Source organism: Sciurus carolinensis, chromosome 4 (genome assembly GCF_902686445.1).
Source record: "Sciurus carolinensis chromosome 4, mSciCar1.2, whole genome shotgun sequence".
NCBI classification, from domain to species: domain Eukaryota; kingdom Metazoa; phylum Chordata; class Mammalia; order Rodentia; family Sciuridae; genus Sciurus; species Sciurus carolinensis.
Genome location: NC_062216.1, coordinates 39,124,337 through 39,148,267, shown reverse-complemented (window position 1 = coordinate 39,148,267; position 23,931 = coordinate 39,124,337). Strand labels below are relative to the sequence as shown.

The window sequence follows — 23,931 nt, the reverse complement described above, 5'->3', positions numbered from 1 at the left end:
TAGGGTTAATCACCCTTAGCATTTTTGTAAGGATTAAGTGAAATGGCACATAAGAGTCCTTGCTCTTAAAGCTCTTAAAACCTGTCACCCAGTAAGTACTTAGGGTAGCTGCTGCCTATCAGAACTGGTGCAGGCTCTTGTCAGTTGCCCTATGCACAACACTTGATTTACCTTCCTACCTCCATTCTCTTTCCTTTCAATTCATCTTGTGCTGCCTGCTACTAGAAGGATATACCTGACTGAGCAGAGGAGGAAAAGGTGGATTTCTTCTGATCAGTAGATTCAGAGCATACAGGATGTATAGTTCTCTAGCGTTAGCTCAGGAGCAAGGTGCTGTGTGTTTAGTTCCAATCTCATCTCTTGCCTTCATGCCTTTGACCAAACTCTTCCCAATGTACATTTACCTACCAACCTAAAACCTACTCAAGCAAAGTTTTACCTTATTCTTAGGAGTTTTCTGAATATCTCAGCCAGTCTCAGGACTCTTAAAAACTTACATGATAATGTTTGGAACATAGTGCAAGACATTGCCCAGTGAGTTTGAAAACTTCACGAGGGAATGACCTACTGCACACTTGCTATGCCGAGCACAGAAGTGTCTAAAGAATATGTTTTAGCAGCCTTATTAAGTTTTAACTTCCAGCTCTTTCTTTTAATAGTGATTAATTGATCTTGGAGCAGGATTAAACATCTCTCCCTAATACCTGCTCCATGGTAAAAAAAAAAAAAATTAAGTTCACTTGGAAATGAATATATTATGATTTGATTTGTAGAAATTACCTTTATAGCTGGGCATGGGCCTGTAATCCCAGCATCTTGGGAGGCTGAAGGAGGAGGATCATGAGTTCAAAGCCAGCCTGAACAACTCAGCGAGACTCTTAAGCAACTCAGCGAGGCCCTGTCTCTAAATAAAATAAAAATAAAATAGACTGGGATGTGGCTCAGTGGTTAAGTGCCCCTAAGTCAATCCCTGGTACCAAAAAAAAAAAAAAAAAATTACCTTTAGCCATGCCTTTGGTTTATCTTTGACAGTTGTAAGTGAGGTGTTTATAGTTTTAAATGTTTGCATAACTTCCTTTTAAAATCTTTCCGTTGTTTGATAAATGTATTTAATAATATTTATGTAAAATTTAGTGTTAAAAACCTGTCATTGATGTTGTAGCATTCTGTTAAAACACTGCTGTGGTTTTATGGAAAGGACTCTATTCACATGCCTCCACCAGTGTGGTTAACAGTTTTACGTGTGCTAGGACTTTGACCTTCTGACCACCTGGACTAGCAAACCCTTTTGTTCTGAAGGAGTCACTTAGATTTCTTGTTAATAAACTGTCTTTTGTGATTGGTGCTGATTTCTACTATGCCTTATCCATATACGTCTTTCCATTCTGAAAATTAGTCTTTTTACTGTCAAAGTAAAATTTGTTGTCATTTTTTAAATTTACCTTAGAGCTAAGTTTTTTAACATTGACTCTTTTTTCTCCAAAACTTTTGTTTTATATTGACATACTTAATGCAGTTTTCCTTTCAATCTATTTAAACTGATTTTAGGAAATAAACATATATATTCATTATATCTAGGTCTTCAAGTTAAAAAATATAAAGACTTAAAACTTTTTTTTTTGATGGTGCTAGGAATCAAACCCAGTACCTGCTAGTCAGGCTTTCTATCACTAAATCCCATCCAGGCCCTAAAACCATTTCAATTTTTTTTTTTTTTTTAGTGTTTAAAGTCTTAACAGGAATTTGGAGTCTCAGATTAGAATGAGAAATTTATATAGCAGAACTGTCTGTCACTCCCCTCAGTAAATTAGTATTTACAGATTCAAATCTAGTGTAGAAAGTGAGTCTTCTGTAAATCCTGGCAAAGTAAATTGTCTGCTATTGTTCCATGAGTAATTACAAAGGTTTTCTGTGTGGACATCTAAGTTATATTGTCTATATTTCATAAAGAAATGTTAAATGTGAACATCATTGTGTCTCCAAAGTCAGTTTCAAGAATTTAGGAAGGTTTTATTTTCTTATGCAATATTTTAAATGAGTAATGTATCAGTGAGAAGATTTAAGGATATTTTTGATTCTAGATTTTTGTTGCTTTTGTTTCTCTTATTTATATTACATTTTGTTAAAATAACAGATTTTTTCAATGTATGTGTGGTGTTTTTGTCTAGATTCTTTAAATATTAAAACTTAATTATTAGTAATATTATGTGAGCCATTTTTGTCATTCATTATAGGTTTTCATCAAAGTAATAGATACAAATGACCATCGTCCCCAGTTTTCTACATCAAAATATGAAGTTGTTATTCCTGAAGATACAGTGCCAGAAACAGAAATTTTGCAAATCAGTGCTGTGGATAAGGATGAGAAAAATAAACTAATCTATACTCTGCAGAGTAGTATAGACCCACTGAGTCTCAAGAAATTTCGTCTTGATCCTGCAACTGGCGCTCTCTGTACCTCTGAAAAACTGGATCATGAAGCCGTTCACCAGCATGTTCTTACAGTCATGGTAGGCATCTCCTTGTTCTGCCTGCATATAGCTCCTTAAAGGTTTCCTGTGTTTGAGAATGATAGTGATTTTTAATCCATGTAAAGGAAAACCACGACAGGATTGATAATGTGTTTTTCTTCTAGGTACGAGATCAAGATGTCCCTGTAAAACGCAACTTTGCAAGGATTGTCATTAATGTCAGTGACACAAATGACCATGCCCCATGGTTCACCAGTTCTTCCTATGAGGGGCGGGTTTATGAGTCAGCAGCTGTGGGATCAGTCGTTCTGCAGGTTACAGCTCTCGACAAAGACAAAGGGAAAAATGCCGAAGTTCTCTACTCAATTGAATCAGGTATTTTTGGAGCATTCGATTTTAACTGTTAAAGCATATTTCTTTTATAAAATTAGTTCTAGATATTGAAGCATTTCTGTGCATATCTTTAAAATTTGCTTGAATGAATCTTCAGCTATCATTTTACATGTTAGGAAAAGGGGATTTTTTTTCCTTTTCCTTTTTTTTTTTTTTTTTTAATTTTAACAGTTCAGAAAGCAGAGATTGAGTTGTAATAAATTTGGGACCCAGCATTCTTAGAGAGTCACAATACTAGCATAATTCAAGACTGAGAAGTCCTGCAGAAAAGAAAACTTTATTTGACAATCCAGTATTTCTGAGATTATTTTAACTGCACAATCATTTTCTCTAAAATACTGGTTAACTACAAAACATTTAGGAAAATATTGGCCTAATAATTTAACATTTTACTTTTTAGAGAGTCTTTCCTCTTGTACAGAGTCTGAAATTCCATGATAGAGTGCTGATTCATCCCATTCTTTGGGGGTTAGTTATCTTCTAAGTGTCTTCTACCTATCATCTTCCTTCTGGAGTTAGCTCCCCTCCATTATCTTAAACCCCCATGTTTCTTTAAAAATTGTGTCATGAGTGGAATTGGGTTGTTGCAGAGTAGGCCAGAGTTGGGTCTGAGACTAGAAGAAATGTTGAAAATGCTGAGATGCCTGCTGTTATGGGGTCTGAGGGCTCCAGGGCCCGGAAGCCCAACTGGAACTGTGTACCTGGGTGATTCTGGGTATAATCAGACAAAAGATCTAGGGACTTGCTGGTGATAACAAGGAGGATCATCAAGTAGTAGTCTTGGCAGAGTGAAATGTTTTTGTTCTCTCTTCTGTTTTATGCTGCCATTCACTCACTCATTTATTTGTTCCATGGACTGATTGAGCTTATTTTAAGTGCCAGGTGTCGTATTCATAGGATTGTGCTTGTGCTTGATAGGTAATAGGTTACCATTGGTTCACATAGTTCCGGAAGATTTCTCCTCTAGAGCATGTGATTGCACAGTTAGAAATGGCATTGCTTTGGGACTTCCCTTCTCAAGCCACATACTCTTAAGTGGCAGAATATTGAGAAGGTGATTTGGTTTTCCACCTTCCTCAGTGCCATTGTTAGTACAAGAAATATTGTCTCTTTCATTCTTGTCTTTGTAATGGTTTTAGAGAAATGAAATCTTGCACCTTTTTTTTTTTTTTTTTTTTAAATTTCTGCTGTTGTTAAGTCCAGAGCTCTACCTATTTAGAAGTGGTCTCTCCTAGGCATTAGATTCCATAGTGCATAGATTATCTATAGATCATAAAATCAAAATCTGAGTAAATGGAGAATACTTTTAACAAAATACTTACTCATCTACTTTTATGTGCTGAAACTATTCTTATTTCTTTACATATTTGAAATTTGTTTCCCTTAAAATAACTGAATTGAGTTCATTATTCACAAATAAGATTTTATATACTGCCTGTGATTTCAGTGTTGAAATACTTTGTAGTATAGTTAGTGCCTTGAATAAAGTATTTTTCCACTGGTTCAGAAATTTAGTAGTTAGAAAAACAGTACATTCCATTTGTGCATGCCTGAGCATTTCAATAAAGTAATTTTGTCATAGACAAACTGGCTGGGTTTATGTAGGAGAAAATGTTAAACTTTCCCTTAGCTTTCACATAATTTTCAACAACTGGGTGGTTAAAATATGATTGTTGGTGTCTGAGTAAAGGCATGTACATTCTTCAAATGCTTGTAATGACTGATGGGATTAGTAATTTGGTATTCTAAGAATGGAACTCTTATCTCCCCTCAAAGAATAGATAGTACCAATGGGCTATTCTAATGTGGAATTAGAGCTTTTAATATGTTTTTATACTTTTGGTAATAAAGTTTTGCTAAACAATTACTTTTTAGGAAACCACTACCAGGAAAATACAGTAGAATTGTACATATGTATATCTGTTGGTATGGTATGAACTATAAAATGTTCTTACTGCCTTTTATTTAGCAGTTTATTCATAATCAGCTGCTTCTAATTTGTATCAGATTACATTTAATAAAGTTCAAAAGACTAGTTATAAATTCCATCCATAACACTGTATGTTTAATTAGCAGCAATTTATTGAATAAAAGGTTTAGTCTGATTAGGAGTCTTTAGGGAAAAAGGAATTTAATTAAAAGATATTTTCAGTATTGGTTGGGTTATGCACTAGAGACACATCAGTGCTATACTGAGCCGTGTAGTGTTTTCTTCTCTTTAGGTTATTTTGAAAAGTAGATTATTAGCACAATACTACTATTGTTATGACACCTGGAAATATGCTTAGTAAATACATTTATTGATTCAAATTGTCTTTCTTCTCCAAGATTAGGTTAAATGTAATTGTAGTGAAATTTGGTAAAGATTGCCTTTCTTTGATCAGGCCCTCACTGAACATCTGCAGCATGTCAGTCACGGGAACAAACAGATTCTCCTGCACATCTCCGTTACTTGCTCTGTGGGGAGATACATAATATAGTGGTAGCTAAAGAGAACAAATGGGCATGTTTGTCCAGATAATTTCCCTGTTTAAATACAGAGAACAATTTAAAGTTAAAATATTTCAACTAAAGTGAATTACTAAGCCCTCAGCTGAGTATGAGCTTTGTCTACTCGCTGCCTTACTCGTTGTTTCATAAATACCATATGTGTCTTCAGTGCTGGCAAATGTAACTGTTAGTTATACACCAGTCAGCAGCCCTTACTGTTTTACCACAAAAATATGTTGCTTTTCCCTCTATATCTATCCGATGCTTTCTGCCTCTGTGTGTGTGTGTGTGTGTGTGTGTGTGAGAGAGAGAGATAGAGAGAGAGAGAGAGATATTGAGATCCATACATTAAATCACTGGCTAGGTTCCTGTTGAACCTTCTTGATATCAGTGACAAACTCAGAACTATCTTTTTCAAAGTCAAGTTACCCCAGATGATAAAGGATTTTTCTAAATTTCCCATGGCAGAAAAAGAGCAAGGTTGTCATATATATGGTAGAGAAAGCTGATAAAGAACAGAAATCACTGTACTGAATAGGGAGGTCAAGGAAGGCCTCACTATCACACTCTGTAAGCAGGGCCATTCAGGTAAAACCTGAATGAACGAGTAAATAAATGAGTGGAGAAGATTGAGAACAGCTAGGGAAGGCTGTTCTGGGAGAGGATGCACCAAATGCAAATGAGATAAGAGTGTGCCTTCCTGATGGAGGAACAAAGAAGGCACCCGTGTTGCTGGACACTGGGAACAAGCTGTGACCCCACTAGCCACTTTAGCACCCAGAGTGTCAATTAATTCATTCATTTGAAGGCTTGCCTATTTGAAGTTTTATTAGCCTAATAAAATTTCACTATAGAAAATAAGAGAAAGACATTCTGTGGGTAAATATATACTTTGGCAAGTGAGGTGCTTTCTAAGTACAGACAGGAAAGTCTGAGGGGTGGAACAGGCAGCTGCCAGAGGTTACTGTGTTCTCTCAGGTCCCTCCAAGCAGTCTGTCACAATTTTGGAAGATAAAGGTGATGTACAGGATAGAATGAGAAAAGCATCCTTGAGTTCTAATGACTGCTTAAAAGTCATTGAGAGAGAACTTGGGATCATTGACCCATTTAAATAGAGACAGGCCGGATATTAGTGTCTGAGCAGCCTGGCAGAGGCTGCAGGACCCCATCCTTGGGCCAGCGTTCAGCCCAGAGCTCCAGGACCTAGAGAAGCCTGGGCCTCCTCCCTATTGCAGACTGAGGCACTGCCTTGGGGCCTGGACGCAGAGCCAGGCAGACTTAATGAAAACCAGGCTGGGTCTGGCCTCAAAAAATTGTCATGGATTTTTGGAAAACATATTAAAGGAAGGAAATGAAGACTGTAGAGGAAGTGTTTATTGTTAATGATGTGGAGAAAGAAGTGCCGGACTAATTCCCTGGTTTGCACATCACACCAAGCGGTTCTGGTCTGTGAAGTACCATACTGATTGCAAACCTAGAGGAAAAAGAATTTGAGGAGGGCAGTTAAGTGGCAAGCAACCTTTGTTTTGGGGAAATGTAATAGTTCTTTTGGGGAGAATAAATTTAGGACTCTAAATTCTGCATCTTGTTTATGAAACTAAAAAGAGACGAAGGGCTCACAAATAGGATCTATCCTAAATACCTTCGTACTGCCTTTGTCTATTCAGAAAGACCACAGAGAACTGCTGGTTTCTTGAAAAGACACAAAACTATGGGATTTTGTGAAGTTGAGGTGATACCTAAATCTATCTATATAGTACCTGGAAAGGTTCAAAGAAAAGCAAGCAAATCAATCTACCCTACTAGTTTCTCAGCTGTAGCACTGTTGACATTTTGGACCAGAAAATTCTTGTCTTGGGGGTCTGTCCTGTGCAGGGTAGGATGTTTAGCAGTGTGCCTGGTCTCTACCACCAGATGCAGATAGTGCTCTTTTCCTCCAAGTTGGGAGAATGCAAAGTGTCTCCAGACATTGTCAGATGTCTTCTTGGAAACAAAATTGCCCATAGTTGAGAACCACTGACTAGAAGGTAAATTGACCTGAAAAGGGTTAAAGAACTATTGAATCTTTAAAACCTGTAAAGTAGGGTGGATTACACAAAATATCCCTCGGTTCCCCAAATATTGAAAATAAAGGACAACCCTCTCGAATCTTGATGTAAATTTTCTTAGTGAATTGAAATCTTCCTTTTCATAATTAATAAGAACCTGTGAATTTGCAAATGCAAATATATTCCAGAAGGATTTTGAGCAACTATTGGAAAATCATTAACTCAAATACTTCATGGAAAGATAACCGTGTCTTTCCACAACACATTTCCAGTTCAGACCACAGAGAGTGAATTTTGGCCTTAGGTGCAAAATGATATTTCTTCTGTTTCTTGTCTTTCATAATTTATGGTCAAATTTTTGGAAAACATCCTTTATTTTAGGTGAATTAAAATGAGACAGGAAACACTTGATGGTTCCATTCAAATATTCGTGTCCTCTGTGTTACTGCTTAATTTCAAAATATCATTTTTTAAAGCTATTTTTGTTTGTCTTTGTCCAACTGCTAATATTTTGTCTCATATTTTTCTCTAACATTGTATTTTCCCCCTTTTCAGGAAATATTGGAAATTCTTTTATAATTGATCCCATCTTGGGCTCTATAAAAACCGCCAAAGAATTAGATCGAAGTAACCAAGTGGAATATGATTTAATGGTGAAAGCTACAGATAAAGGCAATCCACCAATGAGTGAAATGACTTCTGTGCATATCTTTGTCACAATTGCGGACAATGCTGCCCCTAAGTTTACATCCAAAGAATACTCTGTTGAAATTAGTGAAATTACCAGCATTGGGAGTTTTGTTGGAATGGTTACAGCCCATAGTCAGTCATCAGTGATCTATGAAATAAAAGATGGAAATATCGGTGATGCTTTTGATATTAATCCACATTCTGGAAGTATCATCACTCAGAAATCCCTGGATTTTGAAACTTTGCCCATTTATACATTGACAGTCCAAGGAACCAACATGGCTGGTTTGTCCACTAATACAACTGTTTTAGTGCATCTGCAGGACGAGAATGACAACTCGCCAGTTTTTATGCAGGCAGAATATTCAGGACTCATCAGCGAATCAGCTTCAATCAACAGTGTAGTCCTGACAGACAGGAATATCCCACTAGTGATCCAAGCAACTGATGCTGATAAAGAATCAAATGCTTTGCTTGTTTATCACATTGTTGAACCATCTGTGCACAAATATTTTGCTGTCGATTCTAGCACTGGGGCTATTCATACAGTACAAAGTCTGGACTATGAAGAAACAAGTGTTTTTCACTTTACTGTACAAGTGCATGACATGGGGACACCACGTTTATTTGCTGAATATGCAGCTAATGTCACCATACATGTAATTGACATTAATGACTGCCCTCCCGTGTTCTCCAAATCATTATATGAAGCATCTCTTCTGTTGCCAACATACAGAGGAGTAAAAGTCACCACAGTAAATGCTACAGATGCTGATTCCAGTGCATTCTCACAGTTGATATACTCCATCACCGAAGGCAACATTGGGGAGAAGTTTCTGATGGACTACAAGACTGGCACCATAACTGTGCAAAACACAACTCAGTTAAGAAGCCGCTATGAATTAACCATTCGAGCTTCTGATGGCAGGTTTGTCAGCTTTACCTCTGTGAAAATTAACGTCAAAGAAAGCAAAGAAAGCCAACTAAAGTTTACCCAGGACTTCTACTCAGCAGTAGTGAAAGAGAATTCCACAGAAGCTAAGACATTAGCTGTCATTACTGCTATTGGGAATCCAATCAATGAGCCTCTGTTTTATCACATCCTCAACCCAGACCGCAGATTTAAAATCAGCCGCACTTCAGGAGTGCTGTCAACCACTGGTATACCCTTTGATCGTGAACAGCAGGAGGCATTTGATGTCGTTGTAGAAGTGACAGAAGAACATAAGCCTTCAGCAGTGGCCCATGTTGTCGTGAAAGTCACCGTAGAAGACCAAAATGACAATGCACCAGTGTTTGTCAACCTTCCCTATTATGCTGTAGTTAAAGTGGACACTGAGGTGGGCCATGTTATCCGCTATGTTACTGCTGTAGACAGAGATAGTGGCAGAAATGGGGAAGTACACTACTACCTTAAGGAACATCATGATCACTTTCAAATTGGACCCTCAGGTGAAATTTCATTGAAGAAACAATTTGAACTTGACACCTTAAATAAAGAATATCTTGTCACAGTGGTTGCAAAAGATGGAGGAAACCCAGCTTTCTCAGCTGAAGTTATAGTCCCAATCACTGTTATGAATAAAGCCATGCCTGTGTTTGAAAAACCTTTCTATAGTGCAGAGATTCCAGAAAATATCCAGATGCATAGCCCGGTTGTCCACATACAAGCCAACAGTCCAGAAGGCTTAAAAGTGTTCTATAGCATCACAGATGGAGATCCTTTCAGCCAATTTACTATTAACTTCAATACTGGAGTTATAAATGTCATAGCTCCTCTGGATTTTGAGTCCCACCCAGCATATAAATTGAGCATACGAGCAACTGACTCTCTGACTGGTGCTCATGCTGAAGTGTTTGTTGACATAATAGTAGAAGACATCAATGATAACTCTCCTGTGTTTGTTCAGCAGTCTTATGCTGCAACTCTTTCTGAGGCATCTGTAATTGGAACATCTGTCGTTCAAGTTAGAGCAACAGATTCTGACTCAGAACCAAATAGAGGAATTTCATACCAGATGTTTGGAAATCACAGCAAAAGTCACGATCATTTTCACATAGATAGCAGCACTGGTCTCATCTCACTAATCAGAACTTTAGATTATGAACAGTTCCACCAGCACAAGATTTTTGTAAGGGCTGTTGACAGTGGAATGCCCCAACTGAGCAGTGATGTGATTGTCACGGTGGATGTCACTGACCTCAATGATAATCCTCCACTCTTTGACCAACAAATTTATGAAGCCAAAATTAGTGAGCATGCTACTCATGGGCATTTTGTGATGAGTGTGAAAGCCTTTGATGCAGACAGTTCTGACATAGACAAGTTAGAATATTCCATTCTGTCTGGCAATGATCATAAAAATTTTGTCATTGACAGTAAAACAGGGATTATAACACTCTCAAACCCGCGCCGGCACACCTTGAAGCCATTTTACAGTCTTAACATTTCTGTTTCTGATGGTGTTTTTAGAAGTTCAGCTCAGGTTCATATAACTGTAATTGGAGGCAATTTGCACAGTCCTGTTTTTCTTCAGAATGAATATGAAGTGGAACTAGCTGAAAATGCTCCTTTACATACACTGGTGATTGAGGTTAAAGCAACTGATAGGGATTCTGGTATTTATGGTCTCATTACTTACCACATTGTAAATGACTTTGCCAAAGACAGATTTTACACAAATGAGAGAGGACAGATATTTACTTTGGAAAAACTTGATAGAGAGACCCCAGCAGAGAAAGTAATCTCAGTTCGTTTAATGGCGAAGGATGCTGGAGGAAAAGTTGCTTTCTGCACAATTAATGTTATCCTTACAGATGACAATGATAATGCACCACAATTTCGAGCAACCAAGTATGAAGTGAACATCGGATCCAATGCTGCCAAAGGAACATCAGTCCTTAAAGTTTTTGCAAGTGATGCCGATGAGGGATCCAATGCTGATGTCACCTATGCCATTGAAGCAGATTCTGAAAGTGTTAAGGAGAATTTGGAAATTAACAAACTGTCCGGCGTAATTACCACAAAGGAAAGCTTAATTGGCTTAGAAAATGAATTCTTCACTTTCTTTGTTAGAGCTGTGGATAACGGGTCTCCACCAAAAGACTCTGTTGTTCCTGTCTATGTTAAAATACTTCCACCAGAAACACAGCTTCCAAAATTCTCAGAACCATTTTATACCTATACAGTTTCAGAAGACATGCCTATTGGAACAGAAATAGATCTCATCCAGGCAGAACATAGTGGCACTGTTCTTTACAGCCTAATCAAAGGGAATACTCCTGAAAGTAATAGAGATGAGTTCTTTGTGATTGACAGGCAAAGCGGGAGACTAAAATTGGAGAAGAGTCTTGATCATGAGACAACTAAGTGGTATCAGTTTTCCATACTTGCCAGGTGCACTCGTGATAACTATGAACTGGTGGCTTCAGTGGATGTTAGTATTCAAGTGAAAGATACAAATGATAACAGCCCAGTCTTGGAGTCCAGTCCATATGAGGCATTTATTGTCGAAAACCTGCCAGGGGGAAGTAGAGTCATCCAGATTAGAGCATCTGACCTAGATTCAGGAACCAATGGTCAAGTTATGTACAGTCTCGATCAGTCACAAAGTGTAGACATCATCGAATCTTTTGCCATTAATATGGAAACAGGCTGGATTACGACTCTGAAGGAACTGGACCATGAGCAGAGAGACAATTACCAGATTAAAGTGGTTGCATCGGATTATGGTGAAAAGGTTCAGCTGTCCTCCACAGCCATTGTGGATGTTACTGTCACAGACGTCAATGACAGTCCGCCCCGCTTCACAGCAGAGATTTATAAGGGGACTGTGAGTGAAGACGATCCCCCAGGCGGCGTAATTGCCATCTTAAGCACCACAGATGCTGACTCTGAGGAGATTAACAGACAAGTTACATATTTCATCACAGGTAAAAATTTCAAACCGAATGATTTGATTTAAAATTAAAGCGTATTAGAAGTATTTTAGATATGTATTTTATGGAAATTGGGAGTTACAGGGATAGTTTTAGTTAATAATATCTAAAATTAAGTAGATGTCACATCTCTTAAGCTACATTGCAGGTTCTTTACCTGAAGCGCAACTGTTTCATTTGACTGATTTTCATGACTTGTCATGTTGAGCTTAAATTGTGTCTGCTTAATGCTGTGTTTACATAGGTTAATGCTGCTTATTTTGTAAAATGTTGATGTATGCCAAATTTAAATTATTTTTTAGAATCCTTAATCCTTTTGGACTGTAACTATACACCTTTGTACAATTTACTTTTCCTGTTACTTAAATTTCTCTCTTTAATTCAACAAATTTGACTGTCATTTTCCTCCATTGATTTAATAGGAGGGGATGCTTTGGGACAGTTTGCTGTTGAAAATATACAGAATGAGTGGAAGGTCTATGTGAAGAAACCACTAGATAGAGAAAAAAAGGACAATTATCTTCTGACTATCACAGCAACTGATGGGACCTTCTCATCAAAAGCTATAGTTGAAGTGAAAGTTCTTGATGCAAATGACAACAGTCCAGTGTGTGAAAAGGTAGGCTGCTCTTTAAGTCTGTATATTAGAATTGAAATTTCTTAATCTTTTCAGTAGGACAGCCATTCACTTCTTTGTTGTCATTTAAATGTGTTTTATATTATAATCACTTACTGTTAAAAGCAGAGGCATCAAATGACGCAAGACTTGGAAAAGCTTCCGAAACTATTTTGTGGAGTGGAAAGCTGCTCAAAAACTTCATTCTTAAATTATGGACAGGATTACAGTTGTGTCTAACTCCAAAAACACTTTGTAAACGTTCATGAAAAAATGTTCATGAAGGGATTCTTTAATTTGGGAATCATTTTATTTGGGAATTTCTTTTGGCAAAAACTTTTGACCAGCTCTTCTACAAAGCCATTTAGCTTTACCAGATCATTTAGGGGCACTTGTTCCTCTACACAGTAGAAAAACTAATAGATTAGGGAAATGGCTCCTGCATCTGCAGAGCTCGACATTTAATGGGGGAACAAAATATAACCAGACCCAGGCATGGTGGCACATGCCTGTAATATCAGCTGCTCCATAGACTGAGGCAGGAGGATCTTGAATTCAAAGGCAGCCTCAGCAAGCAAAGCCCTAAGCAACTTGGTGATATCTTATCTAAAAACAAAAATATATAAAGTTTGGGGATGTGGTTAAGTGCCCCTGGGCTGAATCCCTGGTACTGATCAATAAAGTGTCCAATTGTGTTAAGTCCCTGGGAAGCGGGTAGAAGGTCAAACTGGGTTAAGAAGATATGAAGGATTAAGATAGGGATGATATGAACCCGTAGTTTCTTAACGAAGTTCAGTTTGTTAGTGTTCTGTCTGTTATTTGGACAAGGAAGAATGAAAGCCCATAGAACAGAAAGAGGTTGGCAGAAGAATGAAAGGGCCGAAGGCACCACATTAAGAAAGTGGTAGCATTTGGTCTCTGCCTGAATGTGGCAGCACGGCAAGGGTGTCGAGTCAAGAGTTGAACATTTACTGCCAGCGGTGTTTGGAGAACAAGGCAGTAACCAAGGTAAGCCTGGAGTGGAAAGCTGTCTTAGCGGAAGCATGTTGAGTTCCATTTCAGATTTGTTGAAGGTAGTGGGACTTTTATTTGGTTGTGGTTTTTAGACATTTAGAGATGGTGAGATTGAGGATGGGTATTAGAGAAAGAAATGTAAACTTGGCAGTTGTTTTTGGAAGTTGGTCATTGAGTTTATTTGGGAGGATACCAACAAAAAGGTGGTGGAGGAGAAGAGATGAGTTCTTTCTGAAGGCAGAAGGAAGCAGAGATGGAAGGAAGAGTGATACCGATGCAGTGTTATCAAGGGGGTGAGAGAATTTTTAAGAGGACGGTGGTTAACAGTGGTGCTAGAAAAGATGGCCAAAACGTGAGGCAGACCATTTCAGTTCTGCGAGTGACTTGGGATCATGATGTAAGTGACACCCGACTAAAGATCACGTGGTGCGCATCAATGAAGAAATAGGTTTGACCTTGTAGAAGGTTGAGAGTAAAGGAAGGAAGACGAGTGTGACAGGATAAGAGAAGACCGGTAGAGGGGAAAGTGAATGTGAAGAGGGACAGAGCAGTTTGAGAAAGCTGCAGATTCGGTAAGCATGGGAGGCGTTACCACCTTGGAAGCACCAGAGCGGATCTCAGGGAAGGGGATACTTGAAATTCAGTCTTGAGGAAGTGGGACTCCTGAGGGACCAGGAGTTAATTCCTATCCCTCTTTGTACTTTAGGGTGAGAGTATGGGGTGGGGATTATGTATATATCTCCCCTTCCGGAAACTAAATGTATTTTGTTTCCTAGCACTTTCACATTATTTGAATGTAATACTGTAACTTCTTTGGGAATAATAAACTTATGACACTAAACCATTTGAATTAAACAGTTTTACAAAATATCCTGTTTCATGAGTCATAAAATATAACTCACCTAAGGGCCTCGGGGTATAGCTTAGAGGTAGAGTCCTTGCCTAGCATGTACAAGGCCCTGGTTTGGATCCCTAGCACTTAAAAATAAATAAATAAATAAATTTAAAAAATATACATATTATTTATTTATAAAAAATATATATAAAATATAAATATATAAAATACATATGTATGTATGCACACATATTTTATATAAACTTATATTCAGAAAGTACATTCAACAAAATCTTAATCTATTCCTCTTAGTTTTTTGGATTTTGTTTATGGCATGAATTCCTTAATAATTGGAACTGGAAAAAGCTGTTTACTGTGTTTGAAGGTTAAGTGGGTATGAAGAGAGAGGAGCAGGTATCCCCTCTATGACCTTGGGGAAATCTTTGTTTTTTTCCCATAACATAAGGATCATTTCTCTCCCAAATATAATCATTTGGTTATGTTAATGAACAATTGCACACAATAAATTCCTGTACTTGGAAATAAGTAGATATGATGTGACAAGTATTCTTCCTGATTTTGTAGATAAATATGGAACACTACTTACATTTCTTATAAGAATTTAAATGTGAAACTGCCTTAACAACATAGTGTTAGCTATTCTGTTGGTTAAATGTCAGGTGAGACTTTTCCAGAGTCATGATGTTGGTGACTCTTACTTTTCCCCCTCATTTTACTTTTTTTTTTTTTTTTTTTTTTTTTCTTTTGAGAAAAATGGTTTTAAAAGCTCTTTGAATCTGAGCTTCAGTCATATCCTATGTTTTCTATGGCCAAAATGAAATTATTTGTTTTTCTTTATTATCTTGAGAGTCAATGCAACTTTTCATTCTAACAATTTTGTTTAAAATCTTTGTAGACTCTTTATTCAGACACCATTCCTGAGGATACTCTTCCTGGGAAATTGATCATGCAGGTCTCTGCTACAGATGCAGATATCCGTTCCAACGCTGAAATTACTTACACATTGTTTGGTTCAGGGGCAGAAAAATTCAAACTAAATCCAGACACAGGTAATGAAGGGGTTTGGGGACAAGTTTCATTGTACATTCTTAAAAAATCATGTACGTTGGGTGATTTAGTTCACATACAGAATTTGACCTTTTCAAATTTACCCTATTGCTATGGAATTGACATCTTTTAGAAATCTAAACAGCAATTTAATATGTCAAATTTGGGGTGAGATTAAAAACAAGAAGCAGCAATATCACTTAACTTGAACTAACAATTTTAAATTTAAATATTGTTCATACAGTTTATTTTAAAAAACAAGCATGCATCAAACTTTCTGCTTCATTTGTTTTATTTATAAAGTGTATTTTTTAAATTTATGACCATGAATTTATAATTTAGCATTTTCCATAATTAAAATGATCCATATTGTTTTGTTCATCTTTATAGTCTGTATTTTGTTAGAATTGGGTTAATGTAACAGTTTTTTCTTTTAAGCTTTTTTTATTTTCTCAAGAACCACTTATAAACATGAGTCTAATTTTTTAGTCAATTAAAAGGTTCAAATTTGGTAAATTAGGTAGCTGTTTTACTTTAGGGTTATTGTGTGTAATGTAAGAGGCTTTGACCTCACATTCTGTGTGACTGGTAGGGTTGATACCCTGAATCTTGTTCTGCTCATCCAGCTTTTGAGTCGTCATTGATAAAATTGTTCTCCAGGGAAAAACTGTTACTCATATTTAGTAATTGTAAGAGAAGAGAAGTAGGATGCACAGTTGCAGTTCACAACTATATTTCAAGTGATTCCATTCATTTCTGTTTGTAGGTGAACTGAAAACATTAGCCCCCCTTGATCGGGAGGAGCAAGCAGTTTATAATCTTCTAGTCAAGGCCACAGATGGAGGTGGAAGATTCTGTCAATCCAGTGTTGTGCTCACATTAGAAGACGTGAATGATAACGCCCCTGAATTCACTGCTGATCCTTACACCATCACTGTGTTTGAAAACACAGAACCTGGAACGCTGTTGACCAGAGTGCAGGCCACAGATGCAGATGCAGGTATCCTCTGGAAGATGCTCTGCCTTCAGAGCACACTGAGGGCTTAGGAGCTGCTGTTTTAAACATGGCCCAGATGCCGCCTGTTGAACTCACTTTACCCCATCCATGTGGAGTAGCTCCTCATTGTCACAAAATGAAATCTTCAAACTAATTTATATATTATTAGCGAATACTTGAAGCCTCAAAATTATGACCAGTGAACTTACTGCTATAAAGTGTATCTGTGAGGTCACTAAAATTCTTGTTAGTGACTTCAAAAGTTGATCTTCATATCTCATTGAATTAATCAGAAAAGTATTATTTTGTGACTATAGTACACTGTTGGTGTCATAAAGATAAAACAAGCAAAAGCTATATGATAGTTTATAAATCTTAAAATTTTTGGTGGAGAAAATAAGACTATAGGATATATATTCACAGCACTTTGGTAATAAAGAATAAAATAACTTCTTTAGTCATACTAATACATAAGAATTAGAAGAAAACAAAAAATGCTTTTCAAATAATTCTTTTTTATTAAAGCTAAATAATAGATGTCTTTTTTAAAAGGTCTTCCAGGAACTACAGTATCTGCTCTTATATAAAATAGCGTAAAACATCAGATTTCTATGACATGTAATTGCATTTCATCTGAAATTAAATTTCATAGATAACTCAGTAAATTGTTAATTGTAAATTGTTAATTCAAAGTTTACTTATTCTAGTTCATGTTCATAAGAATTTTTAAGTAACGTATATTAGCTTTTTACCATTTTTTAAATATGCTGCATTTAAAAATTTAAGTTTAAATTTCTTGATATTTATTAAACCTGTGGACATAATTTCATATCTTCACAGGATTGAATCGAAAGATTTCCTACTCACTAATTGACTCTGCTGATGGGCAGTTCTCCATTAATGAATTATCTGGAATTATTCAATTAGAAAAGCCTTTGGATAGAGAACTACAGGCAGTATATACCCTTACTTTAAAAGCTGTAGACCAAGGTTTGCCAAGGAGGTTGACAGCTACTGGCACCGTTGTTGTATCAGTTTTAGATATAAATGATAATCCACCTGTGTTTGAATATCGTGAATATGGTGCCACAGTGTCTGAGGATATTCTAATTGGAACAGAAGTTCTTCAAGTTTATGCAGCAAGTCGGGATATTGAAGCAAATGCAGAAATCACCTACTCAATAATAAGTGGAAATGAACATGGAAAATTCAGCATAGATTCTAAAACAGGTAATTTACCATGTAAATGTGAAGAAGTCCTTCATTTCACCAAAAAGGCTGGATTTGCCAGACTGAATCTTATAGAGTGATGGATCACCTGTTGTCAGTAGATGTTCAAAAAAGATGGAGTTCAAGTGTTCCTTTTTTGTTATTTTTTAAACTGTAAGTGAAAGTGGTTTAGATGACTTCAGACTATAGCTCTACTTAATAAGATATATTTCTGGTATGTCATTTTATACTACAAGCAGATCGACTTAAAAGAGGAAACAAATTCTAATAGCTTAGTGATGAAGTACAGTGTCACAACTTAGTAAAGATAAGAATGGATAATAGTAGAGGACCTTGTGTAGTTCGTTACTCCTTTTATCCCCTGTATCCAGCACAGGTGAAGTAGATTCCTAAGTAAAACCATAGTTTTGACCTTTCAGATCTTGGTTTCTGTAGTAGATATCTGATAATCCATTAAGTTGATGTCTTTATTCTAGTTATATAATAGTGGACATACTTTGGATCATACTGAAAGACTGCCAACCATGTCAAAAGTCAGAGGTGCTGTTTATTTAATCTTACTGCATAAACACTGATGTCATCTTGTTAACCTGTTGTCTGAAGTTGCTGTCAGTCTTGGAATGCTTTAAGAAGTTGTTCCTCCTGGTGTGGTATCCTTGAAAACTGAAGGGAGATCAGTATAGTAGAGGAAAGAGACCAGGAGGAGGGAGGTAATACTGGAAAATGATATTGTCCAAATTATATTTGCATGTACAGATGTGTAACAACAAATCCCACCATTACATGCACCTATAATAAACCAATTTTTTAAAAAGGTGGAAAAAAAGAAAAATAAACCTCAATGCAGTTATGAAATAAGTAAATAAAAAGTTGCTCCTTTCAGACTATATTTAATTGTATGTGGCTACTTTAGATAAAGAATAAGTGTGTAATTATGTTATTTAAAAAGAGATTTTCGTATGTATCATAAAATTGTTGTTTTAGGGATCTTTTGTCCCTTTCTCTAAGTAGATAATAATGAACTGACAGTGAAAGATGTCACAGGAATTGTTATATCAAAAAATGGATTTTTAATGATAACATGTAAATAGCAGGTTATTTGGAAGTTCTTTTGTAATGAAAAGGATGAATAGGTCTTTTTAAAAGAATGAGAAGGAAAAGGAAATTAAAAGCACAGCATGGAAATTTTTAGAATTTTGTTTTGTTTATTAAAATAAAGTGTTGTGATCTCTGGTTTGAACTTTGAGAACCACTTTTATAGCAGGGATATTTTTATGGCAGGGAAAATAAGAGAAATAAGTAAGACTTCAGGGTTGGACAAATTCCGAATTTTAAGTATTTGAATGAAGAAATTAGAAAACACAGCCAGGCATGATGGCACATGCCTATAATCCCAGGTGCTCAGGAGACTGAGGCAGAAGGATTGCAAATTCAAAACCAGCCTGGGTAACTTCATCAGACCCTATTTCAAAATTAAAAAGGGCTAGGGAAGTAGCTCAGTAAAGTGGTAGTGTTATAAAGATTTGCAAGTCATTTTGATTTTTTTTTTTTTTTTTTTTTGGTACAGGAGCCATTTTTATCATTGAGAACCTGGATTATGAAAGTTCCCATGAGTATTACCTGACTGTAGAAGCCACTGATGGAGGCACTCCTTCCTTAAGTGACATGGCCACTGTAAACATTAATGTGACAGATATCAATGACAACACACCCATGTTCAGCCAAGATACCTATACCACAGTCATCAGTGAAGATGCTGTTCTTGAGCAGTCTGTCATCACTGTGAGTACTTTTTTCCCCTTACGGTTTTCTTCTTCCAGGTCTTTACAAGAATTTTTAGTTAAATGAGTCTAGTTTTCATAGACCTCTGTCCCTTCCTTAACTGTCTCTTAAGGGAGAGTGTGATCTTTTCTAGGTTATGGCTGATGATGCTGATGGACCTTCCAACAGCCACATCCACTACTCAATTATAGAAGGCAATCAAGGAAGTCCATTTACAATTGACCCTGTTAAGGGAGAAGTAAAAGTGACTAAACTTCTAGACCGAGAAACAGTAAGTGAAAAAGTGGGATTGAAATTGTCTATTAGGGCTGGGGAGATAGCTCAGCTGGTAGAGTGCTTGCCTTGCAAGCACAAGACCCTGAATTCGATCCCCAGTATCGCAAAAAAAAAAAAAAAAAAAGAAATTGTCTATTAATTACCAAATCAAAAAATAGACATGCCGCTAGGCGTGGTGGCTCATGCCTGTAATCCCAGCAACTCGGAAAGGCTGAGACAGGATGATTGCGAGTTCAAAGCCAGCTTCAGCAATGGCGAAGCGCTAAGCAACTCAGCGAGACCCTGTCTGTAAATAAAATACAAAGTAGGGCTGGGGTTGTGGCTCAGTGGTCAAGTGCCCCTGAGTTCAATCCCCAGTACCAAAAAGAAAAGACACGCCTTGTGTTCATATCTGTTGGACAAAATGTGAAGATGTGAAGTACCAGAAGTGTAGAACCAACCTTCCTCTCAGGAACCTGACTAGCAGGATGTAAATACTTGAAAAGCAGTTGCAATGCAAAAATCTCAAGAATATAAGAAATATTCTTCCTGCTAAGAGAAAGTTTCTATTCAGGAAGAAATCACTTATGGCTTCATCATCCTGAGATGCTTCATGTGTTAGTCAGTTTTTTGTCACTGTGCCCAGCAGAGAAGGAAAAGTTTATTTTGGTTCATGGTTTCAAAGGTTTAGTCCATGCTTTGGGCCCAAAGTGAGACAGAGCATTGTGATGCAAGGGTGTGGTAGAGGGAAGCTGCTCCATTTGTGGTGGCCAAGAAGCAGAGATAGGAAGGGGAAGGGGCCCCAGGAAGATGAACCCTTGCAGGGAGAGGCAGGTCTTCAGTGACCTACCTCCTCCAGCCATGCCCCGAGTACCACAGCCACCACCTAATACTGTCTGTTCAAGCTAGGATGGACTAAGTAAGTTACAGCTGTTATTATCTAACCGTTTCACCTCTGAAGAGTCCTACATTAACATGGGAGCTTTTGGGGGACACCTCATTCCCAAACAGAACATTTCATGTAACTAGAAGCTGGGTTTTAAATCAGAGCAGAGATTTGGAAAACCACTGGGGTCAGGAGAAGGAAATTCCCTAGAAGGAATTACATGAACAAAAGCATGGAGATTGAAACCATGGAATATGTTCAAGAGACTGTACCCAGTTCTATTGGTGTAATGGATCATACCAAGAAGTAGAGGGAAATACAATGAGAAGTGTTTTTAGGAACAGAGTGTGAGCCACATAATAAGGATCAGACCTGATGCAGAAGGCATTAGGAAATTATTGAATATTTACAATCTCAGATATATTAAAAGACATTTGGAAGGATAGTACTTCCAGGTATTTTTCAGAGTGGTGGGAGATGGAGGGGTGGAGGGGTGGTGGTGGTAGGAAAGGCTATTGATCGTTCATCAGTTGTGAGGCAATAAGAGGCCAAATTAGTAAAGCAGCTGGAAGAATTGAATGAAAAGACAAAGGAAGAAACTTTACAAAGGAAAAACTAGAATTCACAAAGCTTACTTATGGCCCTGTATAGAAAGCAACCATGTCAGAAATGACTATGTCAGTCATGCTGAGAGGACAGTATCAAGTTGAGAAGTTATGAGGTATGAACTCATAGGGGCTGAAAGGAGTTAATAAACTTCTAAATTTTACTTTATTTAAGTGTATCCATAAATAACATTGACTTTGTGGGGTTTTTTCCATTTGTTCTAATTAGTTATACATGACAGTAGAATGCATCTTAACACATCATAATTAAATGGAATATACTTTCTCATTCTTCTGGTTCTACATGATGTAGAATCACCCCAGTTGTGTAGTCATGTATGTACATAGGGTAATAATGTCAAATTCATTCTACATTTTCCTATCCCTACATCTTTCCCTGTACTCCCTCTACCTTATCCAAAGTAAGTTTGTACTTCCTTAGTCCCACCCCCCATGTTGAATTAGTATTCACGTATCAGAAAAGCATCTGACCTTTTGTTTTTTGGGATTGACTTATTTTTGCCTAATATTCTCCAGCTCCATCCATTTGTCAGCAAATGCCATAATTTCATTCTTTCAGGCTGAGTAATATTCCATTGTGTATATACAACATTTTCTTTATCCAGTCATCTGTTGAAGGACATCTAGGTTGGTCCTAGAGTTTAGCTGTTGTGAGTTGAGCTACTAAACTTTGATGTGATCATATCACTGTAGTATGCTGATTTTTAAGTCCTTTGGGTGGGATAGTTGGGTCAAATGGTGGTTCCCTTCAAGTTTTCTGAGGAATCTCCATACTGCTTTCCATAATGGTTGCACCATTTTGCAGTCCCAATGTATTAGTATACCTTTTCCCCCATATCCTTGTGAATATTTATTGTTGCTTGTATTCTGGATAATTGCCATTCTGATTGGAGTGAGATGAAATCTTAGAATAGTTTTGATTTGCATTTCTCTGATTGCTAGAGATGTTGAATGTTTTTTCATATATTTGTTAACCAGTCATATTTCTTCTTCTATGAAGTGCCCCTTCAGTTCCTTAGCCCATTTATTGATTGGGTTATTCGTTCTTTTGGTGTTTTTTTTGAGTTCTTTATATATCCTGGAAATTAGTGCACTATCTGAGGTGTATGTGGTAAAGATTTTCTCCCATTTTGTAGACTCTCTCTTCATGTTAATATTTCCTTTGCTGAGAAGATAGAGTCCATCCCATTTATGATTCTTGATTTTACTTCTTATACTTCAGAAGTATTGTTAACATGGTGAAATTTGGGCCTACTTTATCTTCTGTTAGGCGCAGGGTCTCTGTTTTGGTGCCTAAGTCTTTGATCCACTTTGAGTTGAGTTTTGTGCAGGGTGAGTGATAGGGCTTTAATTTCATTTTGTTACATGTGGATTTCCAGTTTTCCCAGCACCATTTGTTGTATAGACTGTCCTTCTCCAGTGAATGTTTTTAGTGCCTTTGTTTAATATGAGATAACAGTATTTATGTAGGTTTGTCTTTGTGTCTTCTGTTCTGTACTCCTGGTCTACATGACTGTTTTGGCATCAATACCATGCTGTTTTTGTTACCATGGCTTTGTAGTATCGTTTATGATTGCTTTTTCTAGTTCTATGAAGAATGTCATTGGGGTTTTAATAGGAATGGCATTAACGCTTTTGGTAGTGTGGCCATTTTGACAATATTAATTCTGCCTATCCAGGAGCATGGAAGGTCTTTCCATTTTCTAAGGTCTTCTTCAGTTTTTCTTTAGTTTTCTGTAGTTTTCATTGTAGAGGTTTTCACCTCTTTTTTCAGATCGACTCCCAATTTTTTTTTGAGGCTATTGTGAATAGGGTAGTTTTCCTAATTTCTCTTTCAGTGGATTCATCACTGATGTATAGAAATGCATTTGATTTATGGGTGTTGATTTTATATCCTGCTACTTTGCTGAATTCCAGTAGAAGTTTTTGGATCTTTTAAATATAGAATCATCTTATTGGCAAATAGCAATAGTTTTGAGTTCTTCATTTCGTATTTGTATCCATTTAATTTCTTTCTCCCACCTAATTGCTCTGGCTAGAGTTTCAAAGACGATGTTGAATAGAAGTGGTGAGAGAGGGTATCCTTGTCTTGTTCTAGTTTTTAGAGGGAATGCTTTCAATTTTTCTTCATTTAGAATGATCTTGGCCTTGGATTTAGCATAGATAGCTTTTACAATATTAAGGTATGTTTCTACTATCCCTAGTTTTTCTAGTGTTTTGAACATGAAGGAGCAAAAAGCATTTTGTCAAATGCTTTCTCTGCATCTACTGAGATGATCATATGATTCTTGGCTTTAAGTCTGTTGATGTCATGAATTACATTTGTTGATTTCCATATGTTGAACCAACCTTGCATTCCTGGAATGAACCCCCCCAACAGTGCACCCCAATTGTTGCACTATTGAACACGGTTTTTGATATGATGATTTTTAGAGGAAAATGACATATTCAGGTAGAATTACTCAGCTAGTGTTTGGTGATTTTAATCAAACTTAGAGTCAAAAGCTGGCAATATGATACATACTCTTGCAGATGAGCACAGCAGTGATCGAGGGTCTGAGACAGAGTGAATAACTGAGCAGAGGCAAGCC

The 23,931-nt window shown here is 37.0% G+C and overlaps 1 protein-coding gene across 9 annotated transcripts in view; it reads left to right on the top strand.

Moving 5' to 3' along the window:
- The window catches only part of Fat1 (FAT atypical cadherin 1), a 123,303-nt gene that overhangs the window by 80,226 nt on the left and 19,146 nt on the right, over positions 1-23,931 (top strand). For all 9 annotated transcript variants that reach the window (XR_007108139.1, XR_007108138.1, XM_047548021.1 and 6 more), the window contains 9 exons: positions 2,235-2,510; positions 2,636-2,846; positions 7,958-12,025; positions 12,454-12,650; positions 15,413-15,566; positions 16,331-16,564; positions 17,402-17,791; positions 19,359-19,573; positions 19,707-19,844. Coding sequence is in view for 7 of the 9 variants with exons in the window: in XM_047548021.1 (XP_047403977.1) it covers positions 2,235-2,510; positions 2,636-2,846; positions 7,958-12,025; positions 12,454-12,650; positions 15,413-15,566; positions 16,331-16,564; positions 17,402-17,791; positions 19,359-19,573; positions 19,707-19,844 (5,883 nt within the window). In the remaining 2 variants the exon portion in view is untranslated. The remainder of the gene's footprint in view (positions 1-2,234; positions 2,511-2,635; positions 2,847-7,957; positions 12,026-12,453; positions 12,651-15,412; positions 15,567-16,330; positions 16,565-17,401; positions 17,792-19,358; positions 19,574-19,706; positions 19,845-23,931) is intronic.